This window comes from Elephantulus edwardii, unplaced genomic scaffold (assembly GCF_000299155.1).
Source record: "Elephantulus edwardii isolate Elephantulus edwardi_28Jun2011 unplaced genomic scaffold, EleEdw1.0 scaffold00501, whole genome shotgun sequence".
NCBI lineage: Eukaryota > Metazoa > Chordata > Mammalia > Macroscelidea > Macroscelididae > Elephantulus > Elephantulus edwardii.
In genome coordinates this window covers 47549-59927 of record NW_006400251.1, presented here as the reverse complement: position 1 = coordinate 59927, position 12379 = coordinate 47549, and the positions used below count along the sequence as shown (strand labels likewise).

Sequence of the window (12379 nt, the reverse complement as noted above, 5' to 3'; positions counted from 1 at the left end):
TTGCAACATTTTTCAAAGCCTCTGTAAGGAAAAGAAGATACATTTTCCTTCTAATCTTAAAGGAAAAAAATTTTTTCAGTGCTTTTAACAATGGAATTCTTTGTTTTTCTTGAATGATACAGCTCTGGTAGAGACTGGGTTTGCTTGTTTTAAAGCATTCAGTGTACAATCAGTAAATGTTGGCGTCTTAGTTATCTATAATTGCGCTAGCAGAAACAACCTGAGTGGGAGGCTTGAACAAATGGAAATATATTCTCTCACATTTCGGGAAGTTGTTACTGTATTGTGCTGTCCAGTCCCCTGCGACTCATAGTGAACCCTATGTACACGAGCTCTGAAACCCATCCTGTCCTGAGCCAGTCTCACTGTTTCCGACACATCAACCCCCACTGCCCTAGTTACTGTATCAATCCATCTCATCCCGGGTCTTCCTCTCTTGCACTGTCCCTCCACCCTTCCAAGCGTGCTGTCCTTCTTCTAGGACAGGTCCTTTCTGGCCGCATGCCTAAAGTATGTGAGACGGGGCTTCCTAGTGTCCAAGGAGAAACCTGCTTTCACCCTCTCCAAGACAGACCTGTTTTCGGAATTCAGGGCACCAACTCCGTGGGGAAGGCCACAGTCAGTTCTCGGGAAGGTCTTCCTCCTTTCAACATCTATGGGCCTGTGCTCCTTAGCCATCTACTCGTGTCTGTCATCAATCGTCCTCCAGGTCCAGGGACCTCGGGTGCAAAGTACACACTCTGCTCCCAGCTCTTCTTTCTTGATAGTGGTCAGGTCTCTTCTCTGCTGGCTTCTCTCTACTATTATCTCCTAAGAGAGAAGGTGAAGCCAAGCCACACTCCATTGAACTTTCCCTCTGATCAGATCAGGGCTGAGACTTAATAAGTAAGGGGAGTGCATTCCAACCCAACCCCTTTTTATTAACACAACCAATACAGCCTAGGCCACATTAATATTAATATACATTCCCGCCTTGTTAACACGGACAAGTCTGAGCTTACAACATATTACAAATGGATCGCACCATGGAAGAGAATTGTATCATAGCATAACCGAACTGCCAAACCACTGAGATTCAAGCCTAGCCAGGTTAACCTAAATTGTGGGTTTTCCTCAAGGCCCTCACGTAAAAAACAACTCATAGTTGAAACTCCAGCAGGTTTTCAGAGGCTGTAATTACATGGGAGGAGACTGCCCGGGTGCAGCTGGTGGATTTAAACCACTTACCTTTGGGTTAACGGCACAAACTCCTTACCACTAGGCCACCAGAACAGTCTACATGTATTGTAGGGGACACAATTCAACTCATCAAAGTGGTTTTCAAAATTCCAGCTCTGCCACATACATAGCACATGACTTTGGAGGAGTCAATTCATGAGTCCAAATGTTTGATCTACAAAAGAGCTACCACACTGCTTTCTTAAAATGCCTTAATAAAATTCCACAGAAACAAATAGAAAACTCAAATTCTCTGCCACCAAGTCAGAACCAACTCAGAGCTGACTCTCCACTGGGTTTCAAGACTGTACGTCACACAAGAGAAGATTCCCCATCTTTCTCTCGCAAATAATGGCATATTTTCCCAGTCCCACCTCGCAAACAAATAATGGCATATTTTCCCAGTCCCTGGGTGGTACAAAGAGCTTCTGCACTCAGATGCTACCTGAAAGGTTTGAGGTTCAAATTCACCAAACTAACCACTGAAAACCTTCCAGCCTGAAAAACCTTCAAGCACATGGCTTTCCTCTGCTACACCTGGAATCATCAGGAGTTGGAAAAGATAACAATCAGTACGCTATTACCCGTGTTAGTTTCCTGAAGGGTAAGTGGAATTCTCCAATCATTCACGCCATTTGAAATCTTATCATCTTCACCATTCACCCTCCAAAAGCAAAGTGCATTTAACTCACTAGCCCATGACACTTCTGGAACTATCCATCAGCATCAAATCAACCACATGCTCGCCTCATTTTTATGCTTAAGCCAAAAGTGCTGTAAACTTTTATTTTCTACTTCCACTCATAATTTCTCCCTTTCTCCTTTCCCTGAGACTTTGCAAATGTAGACATTTCACTTTCTAAATAACTGGATCAATGAGAAAACGTGCTTAGTAACAAAAATCAATGTGCCATGCATACGGTCATCTTTCAAGTTCTCAAATACTTCATTAGTGTCTTGATAAATAGATTGTCATCTATTTATCACGGAACTTAATTTAGACTTAAGTACCTTATGACCTTTAAACCAGCCAAGTAGGAGCCCTTTCTCTCTCTCTCTCTCTCTCTCTCTCTCTCTCACACACACACACACACACACACACACACATCATTATAATACACTAAGTTCTAAACTGCCAGCATTTATATATTCTGCTTTATAAGCTTTTTTCTTTGTGAGTAAATGTGCAGTAATAAACCTCAAACCGCCTTAATGATAAGCTGGTGTGCAATTATCCACACTGCTAACACAAAGAATGGGGGGAAACTAGGAAGCCCTGATTGATTTTATGTTCTTGGAGGCTTTTAAAAACCAAATAAATATAAAAATACAAGCTTACACAAGTAGTAAAAGAGTACAAGCTAACGGTTTTAGGACTCCTGCATATAATATAAGCAGTCTGTTAACCCAGAGCGTCTGAGGAAAAAGTTTGTTTTTTAAGTGGCATACAGCCCGAGGTATGGAGGAGTCAGGTATTTCTTGAGGTGGAAGCTGGGGGGTAGGGGCCAGTAACTAACCCCCAGGGGAATTTACATCACTAAGGTAAGCAGAAGATTCTTGCAAAAACTTTGGGTTTTCAAAACTTTCCTGACGGTAACTTTCCACACAATCTTCAAGGGGTGAATGGAACAGAGAGGTCTGTGGCATAGACTGTGGCGTGCTCATATACCAGCTTTCTGGAAAAAAAGAAAGAAAAGGCCTGGACTTGCAGCTCTGGCTGATTTCCATGGTGTAAACCCCATGACCACCAATGCCGGATCAGGAAGCCAACCAGCTCAGATGTCTGATTTAACAGCGGCTCTTTCTAGCCCATAAGGAATCTGCCATTGAACATGAAACCCAGCCCAGAACCTAGAGAAGCCAGGGTCCCAATTCTATCTCGTGCTTCCACCAAGTTAGACCTTCAGCAAGTTTCTTAACCTCTCCAAGCCTCAGTTTCCTCAATTCTGAACTCAATATATATTTCCTGCTTTAAGGATAGCTATGCAAATTTAACAAAATTATGTTCATAAAGTATAGGTACTCAGAACTCCACACACATCACTTTCCCTCCTCAAGGGTGGGCATGAGCTGGGCGACCTATAAAACCTGCCACAAGTTACCTGTGACAGGGACATAAACATTCAAGTCCAAGGTTATCTAGTTGCAATGGTGACAATAATTCAGGAAGGAGGTGGAGAGGAAAGGTCACAAGAATTAAGGTTACAGTGATAGCTGGGCGCCAGGCCAAGGGACACCTGGCATAAAATACAAGAAATTTTAGACTGACAGGGTCAGATGTAGAGTTTTCAAAGGTCCCTCAGGGGGAAGGGGCCAGCAAGGGACCAGAAGGAGACTCGCGTATATCTCCTGGATACAGAGCCACTGGGCTTTTCCTGCAGAGATTCACAGAGTAAACAGGCTTTGTGACCATGTGCTCTCTGTTAAGATGACTCAACTCTGCCAGAAGATAGGCCAAGAGACCTATAAATGAGTGGAAGGAACTGTGTCCCAATAAAGTTTTATTTACAAATAAAGCCAATGGGCCAGATGTGGTCCCAGGGCCATGATCTGCCACCTCCTGGACTAGGGGGAAGGGTGATGATGAGAAATTGCAGAGATGGCCCCGAGAAACTGTCTACCGAGGACGCAGGTCCAGGAAGCAGAATCATTATTCTCATTTTAAGGGACAAGAACTGTTACAAAGCGAGGGGCAGAACCATGGTTACAAATCCAATTTGGGTGATACCAGACTTATGATCTATTTGTTAACATCACCAGGCACAAGAAGTACCAGATGAGAAAGAGAGGCAATAAAGTTTACAGGCATTTCAAGGTGGATGAGAGGAGGTCAGCACAGCGGGTACTGGGCAGGGCTTAATGACACCACCACAGATTCCTTGCTGGCCCCGACTGTGCCCTGGCTCCGCACATACACACCTCCTCCCTGGATGACAGAAAGGTGGACGCCAAAGTAGGAAAGTAACAAGAGTTAAAATGACTTTAGAGTCAGAGCTGACCCATAGCTGACCCTCTGGTGGGTTTTCAGAGGCAGTTAATCACACGGGAGATGGCCAGTCCTTCTCCCATGGAGTAGCTGGGGGCTTTGAACTGTGTGCCTTTGGGGTTGCAATAGAAATGTGCAAACTCAGCTCTTACTTCTGAGCTAAGTGACTGGGTAGCTTAATCCTCTGGGGATGGCAACAGCAATACCTGTCTAAGGTTGCTCTTGGCTGCCAGTGAGCCAGCCCACAGGAATTGTACTGGTTGAATTTCACAAGTGGTTTGCCAGCCCTTTTTCATCCTCGTCTGGAAGCTCCGCTGACATCAGTTCAGTATCACAGCAGCGCACAAACCTCCAGTGACAGGTGGTGACAGAGCATGAGGTGTACGGAGTGGAAACTGAGCTAGGTGTCCACACGGAAGGTGAAAAACCTGCCAATGATCCACCACTGCCCACTCCTCATCTCTAAGTTATTACAAACATGAACTCCCTTGAAGTCCCTGAAAGAGCACATGGTAACATAAGTGTCTCTTAAGTAAAAATGACTGTGAGTGGCATTGCACCAGGCCCCACAGCAGGTGAGATGAAGTGTGCCTGCCCCACCACAGCACGCTCACCATGCAGTAACACACTACCTCGGCCACACATCTCTCAATACACTTTATGTCTGTAGCTTCTGTGTCCAGCATAGTTGTGGCTCCTACCTCATATTTATTAGATTCAGTGTTTGCTGAATGAATAAATGACAAAAAGGAATTAAGTCCCAACACTTGAACTTCCTCTACTACATCCCTGACACATTACAAAGCCCCTGTGGTCAGGCCATCCACTGTGACTGGATTCTTGCCCTTCTGTGCTGATTAGGGATTGAAACTAGAACTGCTGGTAGTTAAGGTCTTTTAGAGGCAGGAACAGTGGAACAGGAGGGCTGACTTCTCCTGAGGGCTCTGGGCTCAGGTGGCTTCTAGAGTCATCGGCACAGGTGTGACACCCTTACTGCCAAAGTGGGCACTGCGAGGTGATGTTCAAGTTCTCTCATAGACTGAGGGAACCTCTCATTCCTCCATTCACATTCTGTCAAACTCGAGTCACACAGAACAAGCTTAACCCACCCCCACATTTGCCTCTCAAGAGTGATACCATGCAGCCTCTCCACCTAAATGTGCCCCAGCCTCCTCAGAAGATGCCCAGGGAACTACACCTGGGAGAGGTGACAGCACTCACCTGCCCTAACCTTTCCATTCCATGAGGCCAGAGGGATAAGGTGACCCATTCAGGCTGCTGGCCATGGAAAGGGCGGGCTTAGCGGATAGATTCCCAAGTACCCAGCAGGCATCCCCTCATCACGTCACATCACCTGGGCTCCCCCTACTGTTCTTTCCCATTCTACACTCCTGCCTGGGGACCCTCCCACCAGATAACCTGCCTTCTGCTGAGGGGAAAGGGCTCCTGGGGACACAGCTCAGGGTCATGTGCTGGTTTCCCCATCCATTCTGGAGAGCTGCCCTCACTGGGCATTTGCCAACAACGAGAAGGCTTCCGCCCCACCTCCCCTTCTGACCTCGCTTCCCACAGGACAAGCTGTGTGACTGAGGAGGAGGGTGATGGGAGAACCCGGGGCAAAGGCCTCTGGCCCAGTCCCTGGGCAAGGCAGGACCTCAGCCTTACCAGGGCCTCCGACTGTGAAAACGCTCAAACAAATAACTTATATTTACTTTCTGCTGAGGAGACCAAAGTCCTCCAAGACTTCAAATCCAGAAGGGTCAGGAGGTTACAGTCAGAGCACAAGATTGGAGTTGTCTGATACCGTGGTATCAGCAAGCAAGGTGGTGACAGAGCTGGGCAAGGACCCCAGTCTCCACGCTCTCACTATGGTGGGCGCCTCCTCATTTACCTACAGCTTTGTTTTTAGGAAAGGATGTTAGGAAAGGTCACAGAATAAGCCAATTTCTACCCAGTGGGCGATCTGGAGGGAGGATGTTTGTGCTTTGGCACTGACATGGTTTACAGGCTGAGCAACCATGAGCAGGCTGATTACCTCCTCTGAGCCCTATTTTCCTCTATTTTAAAATAGGAACCATAATAACCTCAAACTGAACCAAACCCATTGCTGCGAGTCAGCTGCATTCACAATGCCCCTCCTTTGTGTCTCCAGGGCTGTAAATCTTTATGGGGAGGACTACCTACCACTCTCCCTCAGAGCAACTGGCAGATTCAAACAGCCCACCTTTAGGTTAACAGCTCAACTCGTCCTACAGGGAGGCCACCAAAAATACCTTCACATCTCTGAAATGAGAAGCTTCCTCTTCATGAGATTCCAAGTGACCCCATGCACCTCTGAATTTTAAGTCCTGACTCAAAGCATAAGGTCCCCTTATGGCTAACTGAAAAGTTGGTGGTTTTAACTCATAATGCCTAACCATATATTCCTTTTAAATAGTTCTTTCCTTCATTTGTTTCAATACAGGGTTCATTATCTAGCCCTTCTTATTCTCCTCCCAACCCCCACCCTTCTCATTTTTGCTTTATAACAGTGATATTATGCAATATTTGTCCTTTTGTGACCCAGATATTTCACTTAGTATAATATCATCCAGGCTCACTCATGTTGACTAAAATTTTACGAGTTCACTGTTTCTCAGTGCTGCATAGTATTCCACATTGTGAATATACTACAGTTTTTCTAGCCATTCATTCGTTGATGGGCACTTGGGTTGCTTCTATCTCTTTGCTATTGTGAATAATGCAGTAATTAATAAATGTGGGCATGTAACAAGCATTTATCAGCCGCCCAGCACACAGTCAGCCCCCAGTATATGCAAACCAAGTTGTTGCTGTTACTCCATTACAAGGGTCCAAGAGACAGGTCAGCCTCTCAGAGGACACGCTCAAAAACACCAAGCTGCTTTCTCAGGGCATATAACTGTCAGTGCAGGCACTGGGATCTGAACCCCTAGCTCAGACTTCCGATTTCAGGGTCTGTATTCACACACTTTCTTCTTTTTAAGGTCTAAGTACTCAGCATATAACACGAAGTCAGGTGCTTGCATGCTATTTTATAATATTGTGTACCAACAACAGAGTCGGAACCAACGTATAGCTGACCCTCCAGTGGATTTTCAGAGGCAGTTAATCGCACGGGAGGAGACTGCCTGTCCTTCTCCCGTGGAGCAGCTGGTGACCTCGAATGACATGCCTTTGGGACTGTAGTGCAGCTTCTTGCCACTAAGCCACCAGAGCCTCCCTACAGCGGTGGAAAAAAAAATTAGGGGAGTGGGGAGATTCCACAGGCCCACCCCTCCCTCGTGATGACTCTTGTCAGGTTTGAGAACTCCCCACAGCTGAACCAGACTGTAGGCTTCCTGGTCACTGCCAGCCACTCACCAGCTCTAGGAAGTGGAGTGACTCAAGGCTGTTGCCAACTGCTGCCTCAGATGAAGCTTTCCGGAGCAAAAAAGCAGCAGTCTTAAAACACACCTTATAAATTCACACTCCCTTTCACCTATTAACACCTCTTCCTGAAGCAGCCTTGCCTCTACTCAGAGAGACACAGCAGGCCTCAAGCCAGGAGGCATTTTTTGGCTTCCCATTTCAACACCTCGCCTCTCTCTGGTTGGAGAACAAACCCTGGTGACTTCCAGCATGGAGCCACAGTCCCGAGAATCCCTAGACATTCTTCACAGGAAAATGGTGAGGGGTAGGAGGCCCCGGGCACTGCAGACAGTTAACACACTCAGCTGTGAGCCAAAAGGTTTGGGTTCACCAGAAAAAAAGGACTGAAGCCCTACCTTGAAAAAGCCAATTGCTGAAAACTCTATGTAGCATAGTTGTACTCTGATACACACGGAGAGGTCAAATGAGGTATACAGCAAGTGCACAGACATGGCATGACCATTCTGTTGATCTCTTATTCTACTTTGTGCCATGCCTGGTTGCAGAGATGTTCTTCCCTGTGGTCTTACAACATCTAAAGTTCATGGGACATCTAAGATTGGTGTTATGAGTGTCAAGATGACCGTGACCAAAAAGAAAAGGTTTCAAGGGTGCAGACTCAGAAACAGTGATTTTATATGTTCCCAAAAGAAACTGAAAGCCGTTGCTAAAGAGTCCTTTCTGATTGTGTTAATGCCATGTGTCACACGGTAGAAGTTTCCCACACGGTCTTGGCTGTCATTTGGGTAGACGTAGATTCACCAGACTTTTCTTCCTAGGTGCCCTTGGGTGGGTACAAACCACACAGTTTTGGATTATTCTAAAACTTATTTCTGTCAAATCAGAATCAACTCATAGCTGACCTCCAGTGACTGCAAATCTGATCTTCAAAGGCTGTAAATCACACAGAAGAAGACAGCCTTTCTCCCTCTCAGCTGCTGGTGGATTCAAACCTTTGGGTTGGCAGTACAACTCCTTACCCATCAGGCCAACAGAGCTCGTTGAGATATAAGTTCATTTAAAAAGCAGTGGTACTGTGTACCATCCGGTTGGAACCGACCCATTGCTGACTCTCCAGGGGATTTCTATAGGCAGTAAACCATACAGGAGTTGACTGCTCATCTTTCTCTTCAGAAGCAGCTGGTGGGCTGGAATTGATTTACAGTGGGTAGGATCTAGTTAGACTGCATAATGCCATTAACATTGTAGAGGGGGGCTGCCCAAGACCCTACATTTCTAAGGGGCTCCTGGTAAAGCTGATGGTCCAGAGACCATACTTTTGAGTAGCAAGGCTCAATGGACATGAATGCCAGGAAGGGAACCCTGATGGTGGGTGGTTAAGATATCCTGCTGCTGGTTTGCAGGTCAAACTCACCAATCTCTCCGTAAAAAAAGAAAGACGTGGGGTATGTGTCCCTAAAGAGTTACAGGCTTGGAAACCCTTTGAGGCCAAGATGACACAACCCTGCTTGCTGAAACTGAGGAGGACCTGAAGCACCTGCTGCAGAGGGTCAAGGACTGCAGCCTCCAATATGGATTGAGGCTCAATGTCAAAAAGACAAAGAGTCACCCCTGGGCCAATTTGAAGTATCAGAATGGATGGTGAAGAGATTGAGATTGTTCACAGCTTTAGTTTGCTTGGCTCCACAGTCAACACTCTTGGCACCAGTAGCCAGGAAATTAAAAGGCGCATTGCCATGGAAAAGTCTGCTGTTAGGGACCTCTCCACAGTACTGAAGAGCAATGGTGTCCCTCTGGAGACTAAGGTGCATCCGATACAGGCCATGGTCTTTGCAATCACTTGTTATGCATCAGAGAGTTGGACAATGACCAAGGAGGACAGAAGGAGAATTGATGCCTTTGAGCTGTGGTGCTGGAGAAGAGTATTGAGAGTACTATGGACTGCTAGAAAAACAGATTCATCCTGGAAAGGGTTAAATCGGGTGGCTCTTTGGAGGCAAGCACTCTGAGGCTCCATCTAACATACTTTGGACATACTGTAAGAAGAGACCGGTCCTTGGAGAAGGACATCATGTTGCGGAGGGTGGAGGAACAGCGTAGGAGGGGAAGGCCCTCTGTGAGGTGGACTGATTCGGTGACTGGGGTAATGAGTGTCAGAGACAGTGCGATTGGCACAAGACAGAGCAGAGTTTAGGGCTGTTGTACATAGGGTCGCTATGAGTCGCAAGCGACTCGACGGCACATAACAACAAGAACATAGGATCCTTATGAGTTGGAATCAATTCATCATCAGTAGAGTAAGTTGTTGGCTGGATACCACAGAAGTATATTTTGACTTGAAAACAACCTAGGAGCATAGACTTCAAGAAATCACAGGACTAGGCTTTCTTGAAGACAAACACACCAAGAAGGCTAACTATACTCCTAAAACTGGCTGGGGCCTGGTTCAAACGAGTTTGCACTCCAAATAACACTCAAGCGTGGTGAGAATATTCTTTACAGGTCATAAAAGCAGCATCCTTCAGACAAAATTAGTAACGGAGGCTGAATTCAGGGCCCAAAGCATCCACAGATATTTCATCGCCTCCACAAATCTGAAATCAGCCTTCCCCACATTCTCCAAGCCTTTCTTAAATTCCTGTTTTGTTTCTCTATATTAAATTTGATGCTGTTTCTCTTGAATACTGAAATCACAATAACAACAACAAAAACTTATTCATTTGCCAGAAACCGATTATTCTCAAGATTAACGTGACTGTCATGTAACAAAGTTGTACTGACGTATCTAAATGATGCCGGGGGGCGGGGGGAAGGGATCAATAAAAATCTGAGAGGTCCACATCATAGGGCCAGAGATTACCTTCTGTATATTCTTTGGATCAGAAGCACTAACAGACAAATCCTCACTATTCCCTGCGTTGAGTTTCTTAAAGTCAGCAGTGTGCAGTAATCTGATTTCCAGCTGCTTTTACCCAGGAGAACACATCTGTCCTTCACCAGACACAGACCAGGCTTCCACACTGGCTTAGGATAACATGTATGTTTACTAGAATTCCATTGTGACACTCTTGACTAACTGGGCTTGAGCTCAAACTTTGAGTCATCACCAGCCAGGCCTTGATGTCAAGTGTAACAGTGAGATACCCAAAAACTGCTGAGGGTGCGCCACCTGCCCAGATAGGAAGGGATTCCCTCTAGTCCACACCCCCACCGATGGGGACACCCGAGCTCTCTGCCAGAAGAGGCTGTCACCTGTGCCCAACGGGGATAACTCAACCACACAGTCTGCTCTGTGCCCCACCTGTGGGCCAGGTGCACTCAGTCTGCGATGTTTCACACCACGATTTCACCCAGATGGGAAGAAATCGGAGCAAGAGCAGATTTGGCAAGAGCCTGGCTTGCTCTCCATTCTCCCCTTGGGAGAGAAATTTCAAGGGTTCTGTGAGTCCACTTTCTTACTTGGGCAGGAGAAAGACTGAGCTTAGAGAGGTTGGGTCAGAAAATGTTCCTTTCCATCTGATGCCTGCAGAAATCTGACAAGATCTCACCCCAGGATGGGAAACTGAGGCCCCAAGAGGTTAAAATAACTGAGCCCAAGCCGAGTCTATTCTGTAACCAAACCTCTCAGAGGCCTTACTGACAAGAGCTGACACTCCCACTGCCTCCTCTGACTGGGTCTCCTGCCACTGCGCTCCCCAGTCCTAACCTGGAGATTGTGCGTTAACATATGGTGACAATTCTGGGCATTTCAACAACATTTCATTACTAAAGTCTAGGTCCTTCTCCCAGCAACAATCACGAACCCAACATTTCACTATTTTGCTAATGTCCTAATGACCTGCAGGGAACTTCAACCAGCAAGTACAAAGTTTTAACTAACTCTACAAGATTTCTCTTGGAGTACAGAATCCTCAAGGCCTATTTCCTCCCTGTCCTCCCCTTTGTTCTTAGGAATGTAAGAAAGTAAAAAGAAATGCTCTACTGGTTCTGTGCCCCAGGAAGACTTTAGGGCAGGTGGGAACTTCTCAGAGGGAATCCAACTCGCTCTTGCTCCACATGCGCAAAGGTGGGTGCCGGCGGGAGGCGGAAGGGTCTCCTCAGGTCAACTGCGCCCACACCTGAACCATACCAGTGTCACAGGAGCTTGGACTGGATTTCGCAGGCTCTGTCCTAAATTTCAGGAGATTCCTCTTCTCCTCCTTGGGCTGGAAGGTTTTGGTGTCACTTCTTTATGGGCTCTTGCACTTCCAGCGCTCGTCCCCCACCACTGGAGTGCGTCGCCCCTGTTCTGTGAGCACCTGGGCTTGACACACACGTGTGACCTCACACTCCCTGTGGACGCCCCCTCTTTCACGCGCGCTTGGCCAGATACCAAGGGATCCAGTAGCATGCGGGTAATGGGGACCTAAGTCCCGCAGCCTGAGGAGACGGCGGGAGGCTGGGTGCGCGCGGCTGTCCTGGGGACTCACCTTGGTCTCTGCAGCTGCTCCCAGGCGCCGGTGCTGCCCGCCTGGCCCGGCTGCTCCAGGGCGTAGTAATTCTGCGAGGTCGGCCGGGAGAAGGCGATGGGCAGGATTCCCTGAGTGAACGAGTTGAGGCGGCCCCGGCTGCCGCTCCCAGTCCCGGGGGTCCCGGAGCTCAAGAAGGCGGCCGCTGGCACCTGCACGCTCGTAAAGGCATCATCCTCCTCCAACTCCTCCTGCTCCGCGCCCCTGGGGCCGTCCGGCGGCGGCTCACTGGACGCCCGGCCCGCGCCCAGCGGGCTGGCGAAGCCCCGGGCGGCCG

The 12379-nt window shown here is 47.4% G+C and overlaps 1 protein-coding gene across 1 annotated transcript in view; it reads right to left on the bottom strand.

Moving 5' to 3' along the window:
* The window catches only part of CABLES1 (Cdk5 and Abl enzyme substrate 1), a gene marked incomplete at its 5' end in the record, with an annotated part of 118407 nt that overhangs the window by 105189 nt on the left and 839 nt on the right, over positions 1 to 12379 (bottom strand). Inside the window, one exon of the mRNA XM_006903054.1 lies at positions 12064 to 12357. Within this exon, the coding sequence (XP_006903116.1) occupies positions 12064 to 12357 (294 nt within the window). The remainder of the gene's footprint in view (positions 1 to 12063; positions 12358 to 12379) is intronic.